Source organism: Cervus canadensis, chromosome 13 (assembly GCF_019320065.1).
Source record: "Cervus canadensis isolate Bull #8, Minnesota chromosome 13, ASM1932006v1, whole genome shotgun sequence".
NCBI classification, from domain to species: domain Eukaryota; kingdom Metazoa; phylum Chordata; class Mammalia; order Artiodactyla; family Cervidae; genus Cervus; species Cervus canadensis.
The window spans coordinates 18,027,337-18,052,569 of NC_057398.1; the positions used below are offsets into that span (position 1 = coordinate 18,027,337).

At 53.7% G+C, this 25,233-nt stretch overlaps 1 protein-coding gene across 1 annotated transcript in view; it reads right to left on the reverse strand.

The window, feature by feature from the left end:
• Positions 1 to 1,488: 1,488 nt before the first annotated feature.
• The window catches only part of KIAA1614 (KIAA1614 ortholog), a 42,981-nt gene continuing 19,236 nt past the window's right edge, over positions 1,489 to 25,233 (reverse strand). The window contains 7 exon segments of the mRNA XM_043485671.1: positions 1,489 to 2,657; positions 8,180 to 8,364; positions 9,035 to 9,162; positions 12,466 to 12,528; positions 12,531 to 12,723; positions 14,337 to 14,493; positions 17,074 to 18,560. Coding sequence (XP_043341606.1) covers positions 2,464 to 2,657; positions 8,180 to 8,364; positions 9,035 to 9,162; positions 12,466 to 12,528; positions 12,531 to 12,723; positions 14,337 to 14,493; positions 17,074 to 18,560 — 2,407 coding nt within the window. The 3' untranslated portion in view covers positions 1,489 to 2,463.

Sequence of the window (25,233 nt, forward strand, 5' to 3'; positions counted from 1 at the left end):
CAGTCCCAGCCCAAGCACCCACTTCCCAGCTGCGGCTGAAGAGGCATGTTATCTTGGTTATCCTCACTAGACAGAGAAAACAGCGGGCCTTTTTGCCTCTAGAAGTATCTTTCAACATGAAATTTCCTCAAAGTCTTATGAACACAAGGCCACATGTTGGGGTGCAGGAGATGCCAGAGTTTCCCCACTCCTGTAGTTCCTGTTTTGGGGCCATTTCTATGCTGTGGGGGCCCTGGGCTGGTGTCTGAGTTATCCCAGCGCCCTGTTCATACCTGGAAGACCCAAGTAGTTGTTCCACTGATCCCGCTGCTCAACCCCGTCACCCTGACCCCAGGCCGGCGCAGCCTCCCCAGCCTGCCGTGCTGGGGGCTCTGGGAGCTGTCCTTCCCCGCTGGCCTCCAGGGAAGTAAAGAGGGGTTTTAACTGGCTGCTGCTGCTAAGGCCCTGGGAGAGGAGAACACTCACCCCCCGACACACACACACTCACCACACACACACACACACACACACACACACACAGACTGCCTCACACACACACACACACACACAGACTGCCTGACCTCCCCCCCAGCTGCCCGTCATCTTTCTCTCAGGCCACATGTCTCCTGGGAGAGCTCACTCACCACACACACACACACACACACACACACACACACCGACTGCCTGAACCCCCCCAAACTGCCCGTCAATCTTTCTCTCGGCCCAACATGTCTCCTGGGAGAGCTCTCCACCACACACACCAACTCACCCTACACACACACACACGACTGCCTGACCTCCCCCCAACTGCCTGTCAATCTTTCTTTCAGCCACATTCTCCTGGGAGAGCTCACTCCCACATCACACACAACTCACCACACACACACAGCACCACACAACACACACACACACACACACACACACACTGGCCTGACCTCCCCCCCAACTGCCCGTCATCTTTCTCTCAGGCCACATGTCTCCTGGGAGAGCTCACTCACCACACACACACACTCACCACACACACACACACACACACACACACACACACACACACACACGACTGCCTGACCTCTCCGCCCCCTCCCCCCCACCCCCACTGCCTGTCATCTTTCTCTCAGGCCACAAGTCTCCTTCAGCAACTGTGCCTGCTAAGAGCTGCAGCCACACACACCGTAACCTGATTCTGCAGTGTTTTCACCACAGCCTGCCCCCAGCAGCCCTGGGCTGCCCACCCCCACTGATCCCATCTGAGGACCCTTAGCTCCGGTCTGTCTCCTGCTCCTAAAGGCACCTTGCCCAGCGCTCCTCTTCCAGCCAAAGAACAACCTCTGGAGGCTTCCGCCTCAACCCTGGCATCACCCCAACCCCAGAGGCCTCCCCCGCTCCCCCCCCCTGTCCTGTCCCCACTGCCATGCCTGTGTCCTCCCTCCCCCTTCCCCCCAGGCCCCTGCCAGGCTAGTGAAGGTCAAGTGAACATTCAGCCCAAAATTTAGCGACTCAAGAGTGGGAGACATTTCAGCTTTGCTTTTTAATAATTTAAGACTACTTCCAGAGAGTCCCAACACTTTGGGCAGTGGAAGTGCCAGGCGGGATGGCCCCTCCCCCTGCCCGAGTGCCCTGCTGTCTCCCTGCCAGCGACCCACCCACAGCTGCCCCCAGGGAGTCTGGGCTGAGAGCTTGTGGCTGAGGACAGCCTGGCACCAGCCTCACTCTGGGTGGGAGCAGAGGTCAGGGCGGTGTGGGGCAGGGCTGGTCTGGCCAGTCCCACTGGCCACAGCTGCACTTCCCTAAAGTTGGTCTCGATTTCATTTTGTTCCTTCAACCTCATATATCAAAAAGATTTCCCAGAAATCCTTAATATTCTGACTACCAGATAACATCTCTCAGATGTTCTCACACCAGACACATGTTGCCAATTTTTGGTTTGGGATATATGGTCCACGGCTATAAGGCTGTGACTCCTGGACACTTGGTCCATTTTTGGAAAAAGAGCAAAGGCGTCAGATGGGAGCTGGGAGAAATGAGACTGAAAAAAGCAGGCTCAAGGCCAATATGGCCAAGTACTTTCTTTGGCTCTGGAGTGAGAGGAGCTGGGGGAGCCCCCGACCGTGTGGGATGGGACCTGGGGGTAAGGCGATGATGCTTAGGGACCAACCAAAGGACCCACTGAATCTCTCTCCTCCTGCTGCCAACAAAGGTGCCAGAAGACGGTGACCCCACCTCAGGCCTGGTCAGGGCCGGAGACCCATTCCCTTCCCTGCTTCTGCATAAATTAACATCCTTAAGCAAAACACAAGCAGGCTCCTTCCCTCTGCAAGGATGGTCAGTCACAGAAGCCCGACCTGGCCCAGGGGGCTGCAAGCCACCACGTTCATTTTCAGTAGACAAAGCAGCTTTGTGAAGCACATTCCCAGCCACCCCCGGGGGCGGTTCGGGGTTTCCAACGGGGTGGGGGGTGACAGTGAGGGCCAAGGCCCCTCTGCGTCACCGTGGGACAGGCCTCTGCCTCAGCACCCGGATTGACAAGCTCTCCGCATGGGCCAGGAGCTCCCTCACGTGAGCCAAGCCCAGCCCTGCAACCTTGGCCCCGTTCACCTCAAGGATCTCATCCCCCACCCCCAGCAGCCCCGAGTAGAGCTTGGCTGTGCTCTCGTCAGCCATCTCCTGCACGTAGAACCCTGCAAAGGAAAACAGGAGAATTAACGCAGGAAATCCAAATCAAAGACACGCAGCTCTGTGGAATGCCGACCAGCTGGGTGGCAGGGGGGCTGGGGGTGGAGGGGAGGCAGGTGCTTATACAAGGTGCTTCACGCACGCATGCACGCACATTCCCTCATTATTCCACTTCTCAACCACAACTCGCTTTATGATAGAGCAGGCCCGCCTCCACTTCATTTTTCCTTTTTCCTCTTTTAAAATGCCCTTAATACAAATAATGCCTTAAGCTGTTGTTATTCATGTATACCTCAATGTGAATGAGCTAACCTTATCTTTTTCTGGGAGAAGCTTTGATTATAAAATAAGGAGGAAAATGTTAAGACCTACGACATGCCCGGCCCTGCTCTAGGTGGCATTCACAAATAAGACCCAGCTGCTGCTCTCAAGTAGCTGGGGGTGGATGGTATCATTGGAGCCACAAACAAGTGAAAGTGTTAGTCGCTCAGCCGTGTCCAGCTCTTTCGACTCCGTGAACTGTGGCCCGCCAGGCTCCTCTGTCCAGGGTTGCCATTCCCTTCTCTAGGGGATCTCCCTGACCCAGGAATCGAACCCATCATGCCTTGGCAAGCAGGTTCTTAACCACTAGCGCCACCTGGGAAGCCCAGGGAATAGCGAACAGGCTGAGGTCAAATCCAAACCTTATTTGCTTCACCAGATTGTCTAGGACAAGCCCTGGCTTCAGTCTTCCTTGGATATGGATCCTTAGAATTCAGAGGCATCTGGGCAAAAGCCCAGAAAACACAGAAATTCTGGTTGGTTGGTTGGTTTAGTCGCTAAGTCGTGTCCAAATCTTGCGACCCCATAGACTGTAACCCTCCAGGTTCCTCTGTCCATGGGATTCTCCAGGCAAGAACACTGGAGTGGGTTGCCATTTCCTTCTCCAGGGGATCTTCCCGACCCAGGGATCAAACCCAGGTCTCCTGCATTGCAGGCGGATTCTTTGCCAACTGAGCTACGAGGGAAGCCCGCATAGAAATTCTAGCCGCCTGTTTCCAGTTATGGTGGCTCACTTTTCCTGTCTGCATACACTCTCCCCTCCAGTGCCCCCGAGGGGCCCCACCCAGCTGGGACCATTTCCTGGGTGTCTGAGGTAGGGTGAACCTGGGAAGGAGCTGCTTCTCCTTCTTTCCCCAGTTCAATTTGAGGAACTCATGTCAGCGGAGCAGGCTCTGGGGGCCTCGGGTTGGCTGGGCTGGGCTCCCTGGCCACACAGTGTAGGACAGTCCAGCGGACCGAGTCCCTACTTCTGCGGAAGACCTTTCAAACCCTCCCCTTCAGCTGTCTCTGCCTGAGGGAGCAAGGAGCACAGGCTCTTCCAGGGAAGATGGGGTGTCCCTCACCCATGGGTGCCCCCCACCCACCGAGTCGCACCAAGTGAGCACAGCTGTGCAGAGCAGGAAGGCTGCAGGCGGGGGAGCTGTGCGGTGATGGCCCCTGCAGGGCGCCCTGGGACACACTGGCGTGGCTTTAAGCACCCTCGCTGCTCCCCAGCCTGGGCTTGGCTGGCTGATTAGAAAAACTTAGCAGCTGTCCACACCGGGCTCTCTACTTCCTCTTAAAATCAGTGTTCTTAGAAGGGACCTGAAAGAGCGTCTCCTCTGTGGCTGGAAGCCTTTTAAGACGTCTTGGATGAGTGGGAAATCATCTCTCCAGTCCGCCCAGCCTCGTTCTGGTCCCAAGAGAAGTCAAACTTTTCAAAGCCCACCCTTGAAAACTGGGGTTTGAATGTGCACGGAAATCTCCTCTAAGGCACCCGAAGGTCTACAGCTCTTGGGTTTAGCAAAGCCAATCTGTTGACATGTTCCGGCTCCCCGGTCTGAGCTGTGGAACTTGCTCTCGGTGCTTTTTGGCTGAACTGAGCCTTTCCTGCAAGGCCGGCTCCCTCCTGGCAACGCCTGTCTGTCATCTTGGCTGCACAAGGCTTTTCTCGCAGCCCTTGCCCTAGCCTTCCCCTCTTCTTTCTGTGTTCTTTAGCAGCTTGCCTGCCTTGTCTGTGTGCTGGCAGTAGTGGGGGAAAGGCAGGTAAGGAGGCAGGGGAGGAACCTGCAGAAATGGCTGCTGTCCAGCAGAGCATGCCAGTGGGGAAGGATGAGAAAATCCAAAAGAATGTAGTCAGAGGACCAGACACTGCGGTCACGCCTGCCATGTAGGGGAAAGACTCCGGGGTACGTTTCACAGTTGGAAGTCATGACACAAGTATGACAGAGAGGCCATTGTAGACATTTATTGTCTGCTGGAAATGGCCTTTGTTAAGGATGTATGATCTCTGTGTTGTTTTCAGTGAGAAGCAGAAGGTGAAGCCTGCCGTCCTCGCATGCTTGTACAGACTTAGAAGTGATAGCCAGCAAGGAACGCTCACATCATGATGTTTTAGTGAGGAATGCAAACCAGCCCCAATTCACAGCCCCTCTGAGGCCCAGGAGAAGTGACCCTGGGGGGCTGGAGCACGGCCTGAGGCAAGGATGCACCAGTACCAGCCGCATTCCAAGGGTGAGGGCATCTCTGCAAGACAGCCGACAGCCAACCGCAGTGGCCAGAGGAGGGTGCCACCTGGGCAGGACAGGGAAGACCTGGCACCCACCCAGGCAAGGGGTGCCCGCAGAGCAGGCCAAGGCAGAGCCCAAGAAGCTCCTGGTCACTGGAGACCCCTGCTCATCAGCAGTCCATGATGGGTGATGGGGGAGGGAGTCCTACTGCCAGCAAAAAGGCCTAAAGGGACTTGAGGGAAGGATGGGGGGCATAGGAGAATGCCTGGTTGGGCGTGAGCTCACACTGGCAGCTGGTGCAGATCATGTCTTGGCCCCCTCCCCCCCGCCCTCTGTCTGGATTTCTACTCCCCAAATACACATTCTTTTTCTGAAGAGGGAAGGAACAACATGTGCCAGGTACTTTCCTATATACCCCACTGAAATGACTTTTCCAGATAGGGTTTCATTAGCTCCACTTTACAAGTTAGGTGTTGTTTATTTATATATGGGCTTCCCAGGTGGCACTAGTGGTAAAGAACCTGCTTGCAGACACAGGAGACATAAGAGACGTGGGTTCGATCCCTGGGTTGGGAAGATCCTCTGGAGGAGGAAACAGCAACTCACTCCACTATTCTTGCCTGGAGAATCCCATGGACAGAGAAGCCCTGTGGGCTACAGTCCATGGGGTCACAAAGAGTCAGACAAGACTAAATCAACTTAGCAGCAGCATTTACTTATTTATTGGATCGCATTGCCTGGCATGTGGGATCTTAGTTTCCCAACCAGGGATTGAACCTGTACCCCCTATAGGGGAAGCAGAGAGTCTTAACAGTTGAACCACCAGGGAAGTCCCTCATTTTGCAAATTAGAGACTAGAGGCTCAGAGAGGGTAAGTAACCTGCTCAAGGTCACACAGACAGCAGAGGCGCTGGAGCACAAACCATGCTCTGTCGTCTAACTACGCCTGCATGCTGCCTCTCTGGCAGGGCCTGACCCCCTCACCAAAGGGTAGAGGAAGCTGGAGGAAAGGGCGGAGTGGCTAACAGCCTGTGGAACGCTTTATGATGGTCAACACATGCTCACATCCACCATCTCCCTGCAAGGACAGACGGGTACCCTCCTGAGGCCCAGAGTGGGGAGACCCTTGTCCTCCTTTCCTCTCACACTCATGTAAAATCCACCAGCAAACAGTCAAAACTACTTTCAAGTCAGACAGAACCCGGCCACTTCTTACCACCTCCACGGCCATGCCAGTCCAAGCCGCCACCACCATGTCTATCCCAGACTATTGAAATAACCTTAAAACTGGGCTCCTTGGCTTCACTTGCATCCTACTAGGGTCTATTCGCAACACGGCAGCCAGGGATCCTGGTAAAAGCGTTAAATCAGACCATGTCGCTCCCGGCTCCAAGCCCCTGGTAACTCCTGTCTCATCTCAAAGAAGATGGCCCCTTCTGAGCTCAACTGTCTCTCTCCCACATTTGGAGGCTCAGCTGTCCCCCGACCTTCCTACCCTCAGTTTAGTCTCTCCCCCTTCCCCCCCTCTGTCCAGCTTGACCTCCTTGCAGTTCCTTCCACAGAGCAAGCTCATTTCCAGCCCTCAGGGCCCTGCCTGGACTGTTCTCTCTGCTTGGAACTTTCACTGCCCAGACATCACATGGGGCCACCCATACTTCATGCCAGTGTCTGTCTGCTCAGGGGTCTGTTCTCAGAAAAGCTGCCCCATCAGGACTCCCAACTCACTGCCCTTGGGCCTTATCCTGCTATATAGATAGACAGATAGATAGATAGATAGATAGATAGATAGATAGATAGATAGTCTAACTCCCTCATGAGAATGTATACTCCTCAGGACAAGGATTTCATCTGTTCCATTTACTGCTCTGTCCCCAGTATCTACAAAACCTAGTGGATGCTCAGCATATACTGTTGAAAAATAAATGATGGAACATATGCAAGAACTTACTTCAGTCTGCAACTCCAGGAGCAGACGGTGTTCTGCCACCTAAATAGCTTTGACTCAGATCAAAGCACAGGACTGAACCCACCGCGGCACAACCCACCCAGGGCAGCTTTGCGTGTGTCTTTCTGTGTCTGCCTCTCCATTTTTCCTCCTCTTTCTCCTCTCCTTCCCACTCCTGCATGTCTGTCTTCCTTCCCTACTCATCTCAGCTGAGAAATACCTTTCAAGGTCCCCCACCCTGTGATGGATCCCTAGTGGCTCAGCTGGTAAAGAATCTGCCTGCAATGCCGGAGACCTGGGTTCGATCCCTGGGTTGGGAAGATCCCCTGGAAAAGGAAATGGCAACCCACTCCAGTATTCTGGCCTGGAGAATTCCAGAGACTGTATAGTCCATGAGGTTGCAAAGAGTCGGAAACAACTGAGCGATTTTCACTTTCACTTCACTTTCACCTTGTGATGGATCCTAGCCCACAGACCTTGGGTAAAGGCCTGGGCAAGTCGTTTTTTCCCTGAAACATTCATCAACAGGGCTGAGAACTGGCCAGGGTGCAGAAGGACGTCCAGAGGCCCGCCCTGATCCTGCCAGTGCTGAATCGGGACCTAGCAGGCACCCCCCGGCCAGGGGCCTGGAGCCAGGATCCATGTGAACATCCCCAGCAGGAGCCCGTCCTGAGGGAGGGGCGTGGGTGCACAGCCAGGCAGGCAAGGTCCACGTGCCCGGACACACTCCGCAGCTAGAGAAAGGGAACCACACCAACCACATCAAAGAGATCCGGAGAACCAGCCAACACAAACAACCTCCCTCTGACTCTCCCGTGAAAAGATGGGAGTCGGGAGTCTGATTTCAAGATGGACCGAGGGACAGTGGGACAAGCCTGCCGTCTCCACCGCCTGGAGGGGAGAATTCCAGTCCCTTCACTGAGAGGCTCTCTGAGTCCAGAGCTGTTGCTCGGTGAAAACCCGGAAACAGAAACGGCCACGGCCGGAAGGCACTGCGGCGGTCTACTGATGCCCGGGGGGCCGTGGAGCCAGAACAGGGGCCGGGGCCTACCTGAGTCCCGGCGTCCATTCCCGGAGGCCACGTTGAAGCCGAAAGTGCCCTCCGGGGGGCGCTGTAGCTGCAGCTGGCTCGTGCCGTCGGGGAACACCTCCAGCAGGCGGCCCACGGCGCGCGCCGGGCCGGGGGCACTCACGTCCTCCACGCTGAGGGCGCGCCGGGCTGGCGCCTTGCCCGGCCTGTAAGGGGCGAGAGCCGAGGCAGGGCAGAGGGGGCGGGCACTGGGGCCTCTAGGCCTAGAGGAGGCCTCCGGCCAGGGCCGGGCCTGGCGGTGCCCACAGCTGTGTGAGGTTCCACAGAGCCCCCTCCCCCAGTGGTTTTTAATCATTTTAATTAGAGAGATCTCTCTAAGAATGTGACGACGTTTTTAATTTTACACAAAAATTCCAGGAATTAATAGACCCCCCGAAGCCCCTCTGTGGAGCCCCCAGTAAGATCAGCTATAGCCTAGCGGGTCTCATCAGAGGGCGGTTTCTCTGGGCAGGCCTGGTCAGGGGTCAAGGACCTCTTTGGGGACCCTGTCTCTGGATCTTTAATCAAATCTTCAGCTGGACTAAGGAAGCTCTCTGAACATTCAGATTTCAAGATGCCATTAGATAGTAAAGGGATGGAGGAATCAAACCTTCCAACCCTACAGAAGCCCCAACCCCTGTCCAGTTGCTCAGGACAAAGGCACTGAAGTGTGGGCTCTAAGACCCCTGAGGTACTTGAGGCACAGGTAGCCGGCCTCGGTTTCTCTTTTAAAGGGACCCTCCCCTGGGCCATGCTGCTAAGGCAGGAAGGAGTTAAGTGTATAGCTCCACTGTCCATGCTCTGGGTCTCCCCTCCAAAACACTTGCCCACTCTCACCTGTCAGCAGCACTGTGATCCCCTGGCTCCCCTACCAGGTAGAGGTTGGAGCGGTTCACCTTGCCACTCAGCAGAGAATGGAGGTTCTGAAAGGAGGTGGCTTTCCGATGTTGGCAAGAGGGTGACACCTGGTGGGGAAGACCCAATATTGCAGGTAAGAAAAGCCATCTGGTAAGGGGGTTGACAGGGATTCCCTGGTAGTTCAGTCCGTAAAGAATCTGCCTGCAATACAGGAGACCGAGTTCAATCCCTGGGTCGGGAAGATCCCCTGGAGAAGGAAATGGCAACCCACTCCAATACTCTTGCCTGGAGAATCCCATGGACAGAGGACTATGGCAGGCTACAGTCCATGGGGTTATAAGAGTAGGACACAACTTAGTGACTAAGCCACCACCAAGGGGTTGACAGGGAGGGAACCCCAACCATGAACCTGAGGGCCTGCTAAGAAAGTGCTTAACAGAATAACCATAACTTACTTAAAGAGATGGGCCTCTGCAGGCACGCTGAAGCTTCAAATAATGAAAAAAATGTGTTGGCTGAAATAACAACTGAATAGGATAATGCTAATTATGTCACTGATTAAGAAAATCTAACTTTCTCCTTGATAAACAGAAAAAGGTAGGACTTCCTTGGTGGTCCAGTGGTTAAGAAACCACTTGCCAATGCAGGAGACGGGTTCGAGATCTGGTCCATGATCATTCCACACATCACAGGACAAATAAACCTGTGCACCACAACTACTGAGGCCTGCATACCTAGAGCCTGCACTCTGAAACAAGAGAAGCCACTGCAGTGAGAAGCCATCGCAACTAGAGTAACCCCACTCACCACAACTAGAGAAAGCAGTGAAGACTCAGCACAGTCATAAATAAATACATTTTAAAAAAAGGTAAGATCAAATAATTACAGAATCATGAACACAATTTTAGAGTTAAAATCTTCGTTTGTGATTCTTTAGTATCCCTTTTATGATCGCTGACATTAAAAATTTTATCAAGTATGCACCTAAAAACACTGTGCATGATGGATAAGACTGAAGTCCCTCAAGGAGTTCACAGCACGGTTGGGGGTGGGGTCAGCATGGACAGGTCAGAAGCCCTAAATGTATGTTGTAAGTGTGAGGCTAGAAGCATGGATGACACTCTGTAGGGAAGCAGAGAGACTCAGCTCAGGAGGCCTCGGGGCTCTGGAGGAGCCGCTGCCTGCGCAGCGCCTGAAGCAAGAACTCTCCAGGTGAAGACAGGGGTGGGGAGTTCCAGGCATAAGAAATAGTAGAGGCAGATGGACAGAGATGGAAGAAAGCATGGGTGTTCTGGAACATACTCGTGGTCTGGGTGGCTGGGCTGCAGAGGTGATGGGCGATGGGCTGGAGCCAAGGGCCAGATCTGGAGAGACCTCATATGACCTGCAGAGGAGCCACTGAATGATACTAATCAGAATAATTACAAGGTCCGATCTGTGTTCGAGAAACTGACCCAGTGAGGAGGCTCTTCTGAGGGTGCGGGTGGGAGGCAGGGAGAGGCAGACTTCTAAATACTGCACACCTTATTTATCACATTGGGAATCCATGCTCTCAGGAAGCTGTATTATCTAGAAGCTTAAGAAGGGACCCTGAGCTTGCCTTGAAGTTCTGGAGGGCTTCCTGGAAGAAGTCATGTTCAACTCAAGAGTGGAAAGGCAGGGAGGAGGGGGAAAGGGAGGAACGAACGAGCCACAGTCACTAGAGGACGTGGGAGCCACCCGCGTGGTGAGGGTGCTCACTGCCTACTTGGAAGGGCAGAGTGAAAACCAAGCCCATCTGCACTCTCACCACGCACACCCTGAGAGAGGTCATGAATGTGCCAGGGTGAGGTGGAGTCTTATTTTATGTTCTTGTTTTAGTTCTTGAACAATTCTTTCTGCTGCTTAGTCCTCCCAGCACTTGCTCTCACCCTTTCTTGGCCAGCTTACTTCCTAACTTGGCCCACTCGGATTACATGGCAGATAATGGGCTGTCATCTCCCTTGGGTACACAGACTGAAGCTCTGATGGCCATACATCTGAGCACCATGGCTCAGACACACCGGGGACAAATCTAACTTCAGGAGAAAAGCAGCAAATTCCTGGAGCACCATGTCACTCTAGGCTTTTGTCCCCAGCTTGAGATCATTTTGCTTTTGTTTCTTTGCCTTCCAATTCATCCAACCAGCAAATATTTATACTATACGAGATGCAAGACGACCAATGGAATGTTCATTCAGCCTGCATTCTCTTCCCTACTTCAGACTGAAAAATGAAAGGCTCCAATGCCCTAAACTGCAATCGCCTGCTTTGTTCTGCCCAGGGGAGAGGGCGGGGAAGAGAACAGAGATGATACCTGGAAAACCTGGACTAGAATAGCACTTTCAGAGAGCTAGCTGAGACTTAAGCGCCGCTGTTGGTTTGCTTTTGGTTTATCCTTTAGCACATGAGAAGGGAACTTCAGAAGGCTGCCCTGTGTTCATTCACTCTCTCGTTCATTCACTGTGTACTGTGTATGTCTACTATGCTAATTATCATACTAACTATTTGGAATCTAAAGATCAAGTAGTGTTTCCTCAGAGACTCACATTCCACTGAGGAGAGACAGACAAAAATCAAAATACTACATGACAAGTTCCATGAAGGAGGAAAGCACAGGATGAGAAGGAAAGATGGAGCAGAGGTGCCTAGCTCAGCCCAAGGAAGGACTAGAGGTTTCCTGGAGGAAGTCGTGCCTTAAATGAACAGGAATTAGCAGGCGGAGAAGATGGGAAGAATATTTCAGGTGAAGGTTCAAACTGTGTGGCCTGATTTCAGAACTGCAAGGTCAAGGATAACTGGGGTTGAGTATTAGGGGAATGATCAGTCAGATTACTGAAGCGGTCAGATTATAGAAACCCTTTGGCAATGTCGAGTGACCTCAAAGTGTTTTCCGGAGGGTGGTAAGGGACCAATGGTGGATGTTCCACAAGGGGGGCAGCAAGACCAAATTTGCATGTAGGAAGGACCGTTCTGGAAGCCACATGGGGAAAGACAGGGCAGGGACGCCAGTGAGGAGGCTGTGGAGGCAATCCAGGTATGCAGTGATCTGTGCTAGACTAACAGAGTGGCTGTGGCCATGGGGAAGCTTCCAGAATAATCAGGCAGCCCGATGCCAGGCCTTGGCAGAGGTGGCGGAGTGAGGGGGGGTAGTGTCTAGGCTGAGCCCAGGCTGAGGCAGTGGGGTGGAAGGACAGAACTCGCTCATCGCACCGTGTCCAGGGAGTTCACGTCTCTCAGATGGACTGTGGGGATGCCAGGAGCGTCCCTTTCCCCACCCCGGGCTCCTCAGGAGCACGCCTGGCACTTCCCTTCTCCTTCACCTTTCATCTCAGTAGTGGCTATCACCCCCCTGCCCTCACACACCCCTCGGCTGGGCCCTTGGCACTCACCAGATGCAGGGATTGTAAGGACGGGGCTCTCTTCACTTTGGGGTGCCAGTGTGTGAAGCCGGGTCGGGTGCCGGGGGCTGCAGCTGCTCCACGCTGTAGCTGCGGGACTTGGCCATCTTGGGCCGCGTGCCCTGACTCAGCGCTGAGAAGAACTTCTTCAGCCCCAGAGCAGAGGCGATGCCTCCGCTGCTTTTCTTGCTCTTGTCAGAAGCGGCGGTGGAGGGCGGGCTGGGGCCCGCACTGACCCCCGACGAAGCACTAAAATGCAAAGGTGGATGTGAGGTGCATGGGAGAGGGCTGTGGGAGGCAAGAACCTTAGGGTCCCGTGGGCCCAGCTGGGCCAGCACCCCGGCCTCGAGGAGGAGGTGACAGCCAGGCTGCAGACAGCAAGGCTGCGTGGACTTCTGCAGGAGCCTCTGCTTGGGCAGCAGAGAAGACCCTCAGGGTCACAGTCCACTATGGGTTCACCAGTCATCCGTTCACCCAGTGATTCCTCAGAACCTCTGCGAGGCTTCCTGCCAGCATGTGGCAGATAACGAGGGTATGGGATAAACCAAACAAGGCCCTTCCACTTGGGGGCTTACGAACAACAGGCTAGTAAACAGGGAGAAGCCCTCTGAGTGACTGATGAGCAGGGTGAAGCAGAGGGTGACAGGGTGGCTGGGGAAGGCCTCTCTCACAAGACGACATTTAAACCGAGGGCTGAATGGCAGGAAGGAGTCAACCCTGCCAAGCCTGGAGGTGAGAATTCCAGGGCGAGGGAGCAGCTGAAACCACAGATCTAGGCAGGAAGAGGCTCGCTGTGTGGTGGGTTCGAGAACATGACAGGGCCGAGCCCGTAGGACTTTGACGTAACGAGGAAAGAGGGATCAGCAGGGATCTGACAGGTGAGCGAAGCTGAATTTCATTGTCAGGGTAAGGGGTTTGTGTCAGGGTGAGGTAAGTAAAAGGACAGAAATGATATCACTTAATTAAGGTTTTCAAAAGACACCTCAGACTATTGCGTGGAGAAGGAACTGAAGGGGCAGGAGGAAGGCAGAGAGCAGATAGAGACTGTTAGGTTTGCACAGAAAGGAGGAACACTCTGAGACCAGGAGAAATGCCATACAGGTGGCTGCAGGGGCCAAAGAGGACGTGCCAGTGGATGAGGGTGGGAGGGAACGGGGAGCGGGCAGCCAAGACGGCGGAGTGCGAGCACCGTGGGGATGGCAGGGTGCTGTGTGTTGGCCGGGGGGAGGACTCCGGGAAGCAGCTTTCATCAGAAGTGATCAAGAGTTCCACTAGGCCTTTCGGGCACCCTAGTGGGGATGTCAGGGGAACCGGATGCACAAATCCAGAGTTCCGGGGAGCATATGGGGCAGGAGATGGAGATCTGGCTGCAGTAGCGTGTGAAGCCCTGGGCCACATGTCACCAAGGATGATGTGTAGTGGAGAAAGGAGGGCCCTGCCAGAGGACCAGCTCACCAAGGCTCGGCAGCCCCAGAGCAAGGACTCAGAGCCTTGGGACTGAAGAGAGCGTGGAACCGTGAGTGCCGGGCTATTTCCCACCCCAGGGTCAGGAGCAAGTCCTCTGACAGACAGTCCATCCTGGGAGCACCTGGAGGGCTGGGACTGTATGCACAGCTGTGCCCAGCATGGCAACAGCATCTTGAGGCCGTTCAGGGAAAGCTTGCGGAATGAATAAGCACGCACACTAGACTGGACAGGGCAGGGAACGGACTGCTGGGGTGCCATGCTTACACCTAATCTAGAAGCCCTCTGAGGATCTGGGAGTAGTTAACTTATCCTGCTGCCACTCCGGGGGGCTCCTTCCCCACCCAGCACCCCAACCCCCCACCTCCCGAGTCAGGGCTCTCGCTCCTGTTACTCACCGGGATGACACGTGCCCTACAGAACTTGGCTCTGTCCTCCGCAGGCCTCTCTCTGCTTCCTGGCTGGACTCGGGCTCCTCTGAGGCCGGGGAGAAGGTGATGCCCACAGAGCTGATGGTGCCAACAGTTGCTGAGGCAAGACAGCCCTGGAGTCCTCCTGCAACAAGCACAGCAATCCTCCCGTGGCACTGATCCACCCCCACGGGTCATGGGGGCGAGGGGGGCAGTCCCAGTGACAGGGGCAGGAGAGCTAGAGGAAGATGTAGCAAAGCGGGAGCCCCACGAGAGCCATGGAGGCGGTGGTGAGACCCACACGCAGCAGGGAGGGATCCTGTTTCCCTGGGCTGAAGTCCATCACCCCCAGCATAGCACCTGGCACGCAGCAGATGAGAATAAAGATCTGTGAAATGAAGGGTTGGACTTCCCTGGTGGTACAGTGGTTAGGAGTCCGCCCGCCAACGCAGGGGACACAGGTTCAATCCTGGGTCTGGGAAGATTCCACATGCCGCAGAGCAGCTAAAGCTCATATGCTGCAACTACTGAGCCCACATGCTGCAACTTCTGAAACCCATGTGCTAGAGCCAGTGCTCGGCGACAAGAAAAGCCACTGCCATGAGAAGCCCGTGCCCAGCAACCAAGAGTAGTCCCCACTTGCTGCAGCAAGAGAAAGCCTGCACGCAGCAACGAAGACCCAGCACAACCAAAAATAAAAATAAATAATTTTTAAAAAATGAAAGGCTGCTTATAATAAGTCATGTCCCTCCTGTATCGAGGTATATGAAAGGACTTGTGGACACAGTGGAGGAAGCAACGAGTGGGATGAATGGAGAAAGTAGCATCGACATATGTACACTACCACGTGTAAAACAGATAGCTGGTGAGAAACTGCTACATAACACAGGGAGCCCAGCCTGGTGCTCTGAGATGCCCTAGAGGGGTGGGATCGGGGGCTTGGAGGAAGCTCAAGAGGGAGGGGATATATGTATAATTTTGGCTGACTTGCATTGCTGTATGGCAGAAACCAAGGGCTTCCCTTGTAGCTCAGCGATAAAGAATCCACTGGCAATGCAGGAGACATGGGTTTGATCCTCGGGACAGGAAGATCCCCTGGAGGAGGGCAGGGCAACCCACTCCAGCATTCTTGTCTGGAGAATCCCATGGACAGAGGAGCCTTGCGGGCTACAGTCCATGAGGTTGCAAAAGAATCGGACACAACTTAGTGACTAAACCAACAACAACAGAAATGGAAGAAACCAACACAACATTGTAAGTCAATTTTCTTCCAATGAAACAAAGGAGAGAGACATATATGGCGGTGGGAGGGGGGGCAGGGAGAGATTTGTGTTCCTGGGACAAGAACCACAATCCGGTTGGCTGTGATGTCTAACAGCTAAACGATAGCCACCATTTCTGCAGCATCTGTGATACGCTAGGCAAGAGTTAAACCCTCTTCAGGGATTATTGCCTAAGCTCCTAGGAGATGGATTCTAATGATATATTCAGGTTAGAAAGGAGAACTGGAGACAGAGGAGTGATGTGAGGAGCCCAGGACCTCGTGGTGAATGAGCCTCACCTAGCCCTCTGCTCCAGCAGGTGAAGGCCAGGCTGCCCAGAAAGGTCAGCAACTCTCAAAATAGGAGCCCCACAGGAAGTGGGTAGGGGCAGCCAGCCTAGCGCCCACCGAATGGAGGAAAACCACGCTGAGCACAGGGCAGGCGGGAACTCAGGGTGGGGCCTGCTTCCTCAAGGTTCCTGTGAGTACGGGAGGGATAGGGCAGCGTTGCCTCCCCGTGTGCAGTGGAGGGATGGCGGTACCCCGGAGGTGGGGTGGGCGCTGGGCACCTGCATCCTCAGTAAGGTCAGCACGGCCCGTCACCTCTCTGGCCTCTCCCCCCTCACTGTTCCCAAGCCCTGGATTCCTCCCGAGCCATCACAGCGCCAGGGCTGCCAGAGCCACGGGAGTGAGTGGCCGAGTTCCTCAGCTCAGATCATAGCATCGGGGAAGCTCAGGATTTGCCCACGACACGAGGACCCCTTCCAAGGGTAGAGGGGATACCTCTGGCCTTCAGCAGCCTTGCCTGCTGAAACACCAGCGTGCCCAGTAGGCTTGGGGCTCTAGGAGAGCTTGGGCACCAGAGAACAACCCCAGCACTCCTCGTAGGAGCTCTGCTTACTGGCCACGGTGTCATCCGGACAGCACCTGCTTGGCCACTGAGCGTCTCAGGGGGTAGACTCCCGCTGAATTAATTCACTTGTGCTTCCCCTGAAGGGCCTGGGATGGTGCCTGGCCTGTAATGGGTGCTCACACTGTACTGAATGAATGAGTATATGAAGTGACCATGTTGAAGGGGAGGGACCTTAGCCGTGGGATTATCTGGCATTTGCTGCTCTAAGCAAGTAGTAAATCCTGGAGCTGCTGCCTCTTTCTGCTCTGTTGGTAGTAAAATTCCCTCAAAGCCCAGGCCTCCCACAGCCACAGAGCTTGAAGCTCCTTTAGCAGCCCTACCACCACCTCCCCGGAGGGGAGTTGGCTAATCTGCCTCCAGGCTGATGTCGAATCCTGCACCCGCTCACAGACCCTGCCAACTTCCCCAACATCTGCTGGGCTCTGGGGGCTGCTAGGAGCAATGCAAGGCTCTGTCATCTATTAAGATGAACAGTTAAGTGCCTGATGGGCCACAAACCCAGCCCATGATCTCCGGTCTAGCACCACCCTAGCCCCAGGGCCATCCCTTACCATCTCTGCAGTCCTCCAGCGGTGCTGCGGGCTCCTGGCTTCGGGCACCCGTCTCCCCCAGGAGGATGGCTCCTCCGCAGGGCTTCTGCAGCCCCTGGGGCACGCTGCTGTTGCAGTTGTTGGTGGACAGGGCCCGCAGGGGGTGCCTGCGGTGGGGGCTGTGGGGCTGGGGCTGTGGCGGGGTGAGCTCACGGGTCCTGGGAGCTGCGCTTCCGGAAGCAGGTAGGGGGCTGTCCACGGGCTCTCCCTGGTTGCCCAGCCTGCGAAGCCCAGCCAGGGCTGCCTTCCTGTGAGACACGGGTGAGGCGGTTTTCTTTGAAGAGGGAGGGGTCGGCACCCAGCCGTCGGGGCAGAGGGAAGCAGTCGGCTGTAGGGCCTGATGGGGGGCAGAGGGCTCTGCCTGGCTCTGTTGAGGGCAGTCGGTTCCCAGAGACTCGTGGCTTTCTATAACCGGGCCTTGTTTGCCTGGCCCCGAGGACCCCAGCTTCATGGGAGAGGCCATGGCGTAGGCTGTCTGAAAATCCCCAGGGTGAGCCCCGTGATTTTCCAGCCCTGGTCCAGGCTGCCACGGGGACCCAGGGAAACCTCTCTTCAAGTCCTGGACAGGAGGCTTAGAGAAAGCATCTTCTCTGGGGAGCAGAGTCCCTTCCATCGTCTGGCCCGCGCCTTCTGTCACCTCATCTGACACCTCCAGGAGCTCCAGCCCAGGCAGATCGTGCGAAGCCTGAGGGCTCCGGGGCGGCTCCATCTCAGCCTTGCGCAACCACCTGTGGCCTCCCCGAGGCCTGGGGGCGCGTAGGCGGGCCCTGCTGGGCTGAGAGGTCCCGGCCTCCTCACTGTCGGTCCGGCAGCCGTCGGAGGTGTCGGTGCTGTCCAGGGCTGAGTCCGCCTCCTCGGGAAGCGCCTGGTCCCCGATGTGCGTCTCCCGGATCCACTCGGTGTGGAGCCGGGGCTTGGCGGCGGTGAGGAGCCGGAACGGGGCGCTCAGGCCCGCAGAGCTGAGGGGCTGCGCCGACGCCCCCTCCCTCCCGCAGGCGGGTTCGCGCTCCCGGAGGATCCTCGGGTCGGGGGTGATGCAGTGGCCACAGGCTCGGCACCTCCTCTCGCTGCCCCGAGGGGGCGGCAGCGCCGAGAGGCCCCCGGGCTGCAGCCCACCCAGCAACGAGTGCAGAGCGCCCGCGCCCGCGTCCCGGCGCCGGCAGCCCCCCTGGATGTAGTCGGCGAGGTCGGGCTTGGAGCGCAGGGGGCCCTGGTCCGCCGTGCTGAGCACCTGGCGCTGACGTTGCTGCAGCCGCTCCAGGTAGCGCGACTCGGCGTCCCGGGCGGACTCATCCTCAAAGCGGACGTGGGACGGGGAGGCGCCCCGCTTCGGCCACTGCCCGCTGCTGGACTCCCCGCTGGAGGAGTCGCTCGTGTTCCCGTTCTGGAGGTTGTCTCGGCAGGCGAAGGTGATCCTCGGGTCCAGGGCTGGGCTTTTCCGCCCATCTCTGATGGGCAGGCAGGAGGAGACAAGTCATGAGCAGGAGGAGGTGAGGAAGGTACAAGCCTCCTCCCTGGATGCGCACCAGCCCTACCCGTCCACCCTGGGGCACGGTCTCCCACAGCAGCGCTCAGGGAAAACTACAACCCAAAGTTGCCCAAATCGGGTTCCTCGGGAGTCGGGCAGCAGAGAAGCCTACAGGCCCATCCCCATCCTGAACATAGTGCTGAACAAATGAATATGACCTTCTCTACTTTTGGCTTTGCCTCTGTTGCCTGTCTCCGCCTGAGTTAAGATGAAACACTATTAAACGCAGGACTGTAGAAAGGATGATACCGAAGTCCTGGTGTGTGTTTAGAAGTGAGTCTGGCCATCACGGGCATCTGGTGAACTGTGATGAATTGTGGCAGTACTGCATCTGTTATAAAGGTTTAATGGGAAGAGCATAAGTTTCCATGGAGACCGTGTGGGACCTGCAGTCAGAGTTTCTAAGCATTCCTGCTCTCAAAAGTGTTCACTCAGGGTTCCTAACCATCTTGCTGGGACAAAATTTAGACAGAGTGACACTGGTATTTCTCCTTGGTCTCTCCATCTAGTCTGTTCCAACGCTGCCTCCTGAATCTGCCCCTCCCCAGACCCTCTCACACACTCTGTCCCAGAATGCTGTGACAACAGTTAACTATGCTAGGAAGAGTCCTCACATTCTGTCTCCAGCCTTTGCTCTGGGAGACTCTGTGACTGGTGGTCAAGTCCTGATCAGCTCAAGAAAACACCTGCACAAATCTCACACCAGGCCCCCTGGAGCCAGGTAACCTGAGTTTCAGATCCCTGTGTAAATGGACCCTACCAGCCCTTGTCTATCAGAGGCCTCCTAAATAAGGACCATATTTCTCCCTGCCTTTCCCCGCAGCACCTCGCCACCAATCTACTGATGAACAGCTGGGACTTACATTGTTTCCTGCTTTTATCACTCACCCTGGACCCCTGCAGTGGCCTCCTATTCACTGGTCCTCCTGGATCTCAGCTTCATCACATCATCTCTCAAGGGGGCACAGGATCAAGTTCACAGTCTTTGGGGTAAAGATACAGGCCTTCCACATTCCTCTCTGCCTTCCTTTCTAGCTTGCAAGGCCTCCAGGCTTCTCACCCCATTTATCTTATGCAACCCTCCTGCCACTGTTTCCTAGAATCTTTCTTCTTAACCTGTCTGCCTCTGATTATCAGTCATTAAATCATACCTGTGTATAGATGCCATGTGTAATGTTTAATTTTATGTGTCAGCTTGGCTGGGCCAGGTTCTTGATGTTTTTGTGAAGGTTCTTTTTTTGGGGGGGGGGGGAGGAGGATAAGGTTAACATTTAAACTGTGCTGTGCTTAGTAATCAGTTGTGTCTAACTCTTTGTGACCCCATGGACTGCAGCTTCCAGGCTCCTCTGTCCATGGAATTCTCCAGGCATGAATACTGAAGTGGGTTAGCATTTCCTTCTCCAGGGGATCTTCCCAACCTAGGAATCAAACCCAGGTCTCCTGCATTGCAGGTGGATTCTTTACCGTCTGAGCCACAACAGAAACCCAAGAATACTGGAGTGGGTAGCCTATCCCTTCACCCAGGGATCTTCCTGACCCAGGAATCAAACCGAAGTCTCCTGCATTACTGGCGGATTCTTTACCAGCTGAGCTACCAGGGAAGCCGATTTAAACTGGTGGACTTCAAATAAAGTTGATCATGGTATGGTAGACCTCATCCAATCAGTTGAAGGTCTGAATAGAACAAAGACTGCTCTTCCCTGAGCAGGAAGGAATTCTGCCAGCTGGCTGCCTTTGGATTTGAGTAGCAGCTCTTCCTTGGGTCTCAAGCCAGCCAACCTACTCTGCAGACTTCAGACTTACCAAGTTTCCAAGGTACCATGAGCCAATTCCTTAGAATAAAATTTTCTCACTCTATAAGCACACACTGTGTTGGTTCATTCTCTGGAGAACCCTGACTGATACAGCCTGATGCTATCTCCTCCTCTGACTATCCATGCCACTCATTTGTCATCAAAGACTCAGGAGATGTCAGGGTTGGAAGGGACTAGCACGACCAAGTGACCCCTACTTGTTTCCACAAAGGAGAGGACACACAAGACCAGTTTCTGGACTGACCAGCACCTGAACAGCTGGGAAAGGCAAGCTGCAGGAAGTTTTTCTCTTTTAGAAGGAGCCATGAATATAGAACTAGTCTTTGACCATGCTCATGGTCAGGTTCTGACTGGAGACAGGGGCTTGGATTTTAGAGACCTGTTACTTCTTTCCTGCTATGTCATCTCACATGCTGGCAAAGTAATGCTCAAAATTCTCCAAGCTAGGCTTCAATAGTATGTGAATCGAGAAATTCCAGATGTTTAAGTTGGACTTAGAAAAGGCAGAGGGACCAGAGATCAAATTGCCAACATCCGTTGGATCATTGAAAAAGCAAAAGAATTCCAGAAAAACATCTAACTTCTGTTTCACTGACTATGCTAAAGCCTTTGACTGTGCGGATCACAACAAACTGGAAAATTCTTAAAGAGATGGGAATACCAGACCACCTTTCCTGCCTCCTGTGAAACCTGTATGCAGGTCAAGAAGCAACAGTTAGAACCAGACATGAAACAATGGACTGGTTCCAAATTGGGAAAGGAGTACGTTAAGGCTATATATTGTCACCTCGCTTATTTAACTTATATGCAGAGTACATCATGCAAAATGCTGGACTGGATGAAGCATAAGCTAGAATCAAGATTGCAAGGAGAAATATCAATAACCTTAGATATGCAGATGACACCACCCTTATGACAGAAAGCAAAAGGAACTAAAGAGCCTCTTGATCAAAGTGAAAGGAGAGTGAAAAAGCTGGCTTAAAACTCAACACTCAAAAAACTAAGATCATGGCATCTGGTCCCATCACTTCATGGCAAATAGATGGGGAAACAATGGAAACATTGAGAGATTTTATTTTCTTGGGCTACAAAATCACTGCAGATGGTGACTGAAGCCATGAAATTAAAAGACGCTTGCTTCTTGGAACAAAAGCTATAACAAACCTAGACAGCATATTAAAAAGCAGAGACATTACTTTGCCAACAAAGTTCTGTCTAGTCAAAGCTATGGTTTCTCCAGTAGTCATGTATGGATGTGAGAGTTGGACTATAAAGAAAGCTGAGCACTGAAGAATTGACGCTTTTGAACTGTGGTGTTGGAGAAGATTCTTGAGAGTCCCTTGGACTGCAAGGAGATCCAACCAGTCCATCCTAAAGGAGATCAGTCCTGAATATTCATTGCAAGGACTGATGCTGAAGCGGAAACTCCAATACTTTGGCCACCTGATGTGAAGAACTGTCTCATTTGAAAAGACCCTAATGCTGGAAAAGATTGAGGGCGGGAGAAGATGGGAATGATAGAGGATAAGATGGCTGGATGGCATCACCAACTCAAATGACATGAGCTTGAGTAAACTCCGGGAGTTGGTGATGGACAGGGAGGCCTGGTGTGCTGCAGTCCATGGGGTCCCAAAGAGTTGGACATGACTGAGTGACTGAACTGAACTGAACTGTTCCTTGGAAGAAAAGCTGTAACAAACCTAGACAGCATATTAAAAATCAGAAACATTACTTTACAGACAAAGGTATAGTCAAAGCTATGGCTTTTCCAGCAGTCGTGTATGGATGTGAGAGTTGGACCATAAAGAAAGCTGAGCACCAAAGACCTGAAGCTTTTGAACTGTGTGTTGGAGAAGACTCTTGAGAGTCCCTTGGACTGCAAGGAGATCAAACCAATCCATCCTAAAGGAAATCAGTCCTGAATATTCATTGGAAGAACTGATACTAAAATTCCAATACTTTGGCCACCTGATGTGAAGAGGTGACTCATTTGAAAAGACCCTGATGCTGGCAAAGATTGAAGGCAGGAGGAGAAGGGGACAACAGAGGATGAGATGGTTGGATGGTATCACTGACTCAATGGACATGAGTTTGAGCAAGCTCTGGGAGTTGGTGATAGACAGAGAAGCCTGGCGAGGTGCAGTCCATGGCGTCGTAAAGAGTCGGACACAACTGAGTGACTGAACTGAACTGAACTACTTCTTTCGAATTACCGAGAAGAGTACCCATGCAGACAATTATCTGTGCCAGCATACTTTATGTGTTGTTACTGCTTTTAGTCCTCAAATGCACCTACAAAGGCTTCCCTAACTATACTCTCCTCCTAGCACAACTCGTTCAAACTTGTCTTGACACTCACACAACTTATTATAAATGAAATGTATGTGAGTGATTGGTTGATTTACTTATCCTTCCTCTAATTGGATGCTTCAGCTATTCTGGAGGAAAGATTTCAGTGCTCTCAAAAAGGTTGCCCTCACATGAGTTCCTTCTTCACCAAATTTACAGCTACCCAACAGAAAGACAGGTGTGGTATGCAATTAAAAGGAAAGGAGTTCAATGTGGACACAGGGTGGGTAAGAGGAGGGTGGGATGAAATCGGAGAGTAGCACTGGTGTATATCCACTACCACGTTTGAGACAGGTAGCTAGTGGGAAGCTGCTATATAGCACAGGGGATTCAACTTGGTGCTCTGTGATGACCTAGAGGGGTGGGATGGGGGCATGGTGGGAGGAGATATAGTATACATATAGCTGATTCACTTTGTTAACACAACACTATAAAGCAATTATAATCCAATAAAAAGAAATTTTTTTTAAAAGGGGGTCAGACAATGGCAGGAAGAAACCATCCATGCTTAACAATTACTGTTAAAACATGCCAACCAGTGGGGAGAGTGGCCACTGAACTGGTTGACTTCCTTAACTATACATGGCATTGACTAGCCTGGACAGTGCATGCTTCCAGGCTGTGCTTTCTGTGTGGATAAGTGGCCTTGCCTGCCTGACTCAGGTGGACATGTGCTCACCGGGGCCTGAGGGCATCCCTGATCATCCCCATTCATCCCCTTCCTGGGTGCCTCGACAGCCAGGCCGCCGACTGATCTCAAGACCCTGATGGGTTAGAGTGATCCGGATCACAGATGGCATGGAGGATGGCAAATAGAGGCTACCCTTGGGGATCCTGGGGTTGCCTGAGATGTCAGAGTTAAATTGTCCACGACTGATTCCCCACAAAGCTCCATGGGAAGCAGCTACAGCTGAGAGCTTACTCCCTCACTTGTGCCATGTCAGCTCACAACAACCTCAAATCGTGGACCTGGGGCCTCTGGTCACAGCAAGAGAGGGGCTGGCGCTCACCCAGCCATGAATGCTGAGCTGGCAAAATAAAGCTAGAGCCAAGGTCCTGCCGTGTCATGCTGCATTGTACCCTAGCCCCCAGGTGACACCAAGGAGTGGGTGAGTACTTCCTAAATCAAGGAGGCTGCAAAGTGCCACGGTGCGAGCTCTGGGGGCCTCCCTGAAGCCTGACGCTGGGTGTTCCCTGGGTGTTTACACTGCCCTGGGTGCAGCACGCATACCTGCCACCAACCCCGACTCCAGCGCTTTCCCCAATTGGCGCTAATCCAGGAGTGTTGTTTGTTTTTAAAAAGAACTACTTCTAAGTAAGTGGATCTGCCTGCTTTGAGATCTGAGCAGATCCTGGGCTGCTCTGAGGAATACTGATGCACTGTCAGTCATCCTGTTTCCTGGAACCCATATGCAGAAAGGGCCATCTTATCCATCAGGCACAATAGCCATGGTACCTGGGAACCACAACTCTCCTGGGTCCAATGAAAATGTTTCAGTTTCTTTTAAAGTCAAAAGAGAATAAACAAATACACTTTTCAGTCAAAGAAAACATTCTCAGATATAATATTAATATAGTCACCTTTTACCCAGCATGGTCATAAAATTTAACTTCGCTTATGGGGAAAGGGCTTCCCAGGTGGCTCAGGGGTAAAGAATCTGCCTGCCAATGCAGGAGACGCAAGAGACATGGGTTTGATCCCTGGGTCAGGAAGATCTCCTCAAAAAAGAAATGGCAATCCACTCCAGTATTCTTGCCTGGGAAATCCCATGGACAGAGGAGCCTGGCAGGCTACAGTCCATGGGATTGCAAAGCATCAGACATGACTGAACATGCGCACACATAGTATGGAGGAAGGAGTCAAGAAGGCCAGAGTGCCTAGGGCCCCCAAAAGTCATACTGTGGGCCTGCCTTTGGAGAGGGCTGTCTGGCTGAGATGGAAAGCTCCTGGGTAGAATCAGCCCCGGGTGAGGAGGTGCAGTGTCTCTCTCTGTTCATCTGAGCATGGCCGGGAAGCCCCTCTGACCCCCTCCTGGTGACCGTTCTCTTGAAGTGACTGTGAGGTGCTGCAGTCCTTGGCACCCAGGATAAGGACCCCATCTGCAACTGCATCTCTTGAGCCTGTCAGGACCGGAGAAGGGGTGGCGAGACAATCCCTCTGGCGGGCTCACTGACGGTGTGGGGCTCCTGGGTCAGGTGTCCAGAGCATTCCTGCCCAGAAAGGAAGGCTCTAGCCAGAGAAACAGCACCATCTCACCCTCTGGAAACAAGAGGAGCCCCTCTGAGCAGAAGCCCTGCCCCTGCTGGACGGGCAGGGTGCCCTGGTCAGCCAGGCCCGCCCCGTGCAGGAGAGGCCCCTGGACTCTCAGCACACCAGCGCAGACACAACACCCCACACTGGGCCCCGGGGCAAGGCCCTGCTCTGCGGAC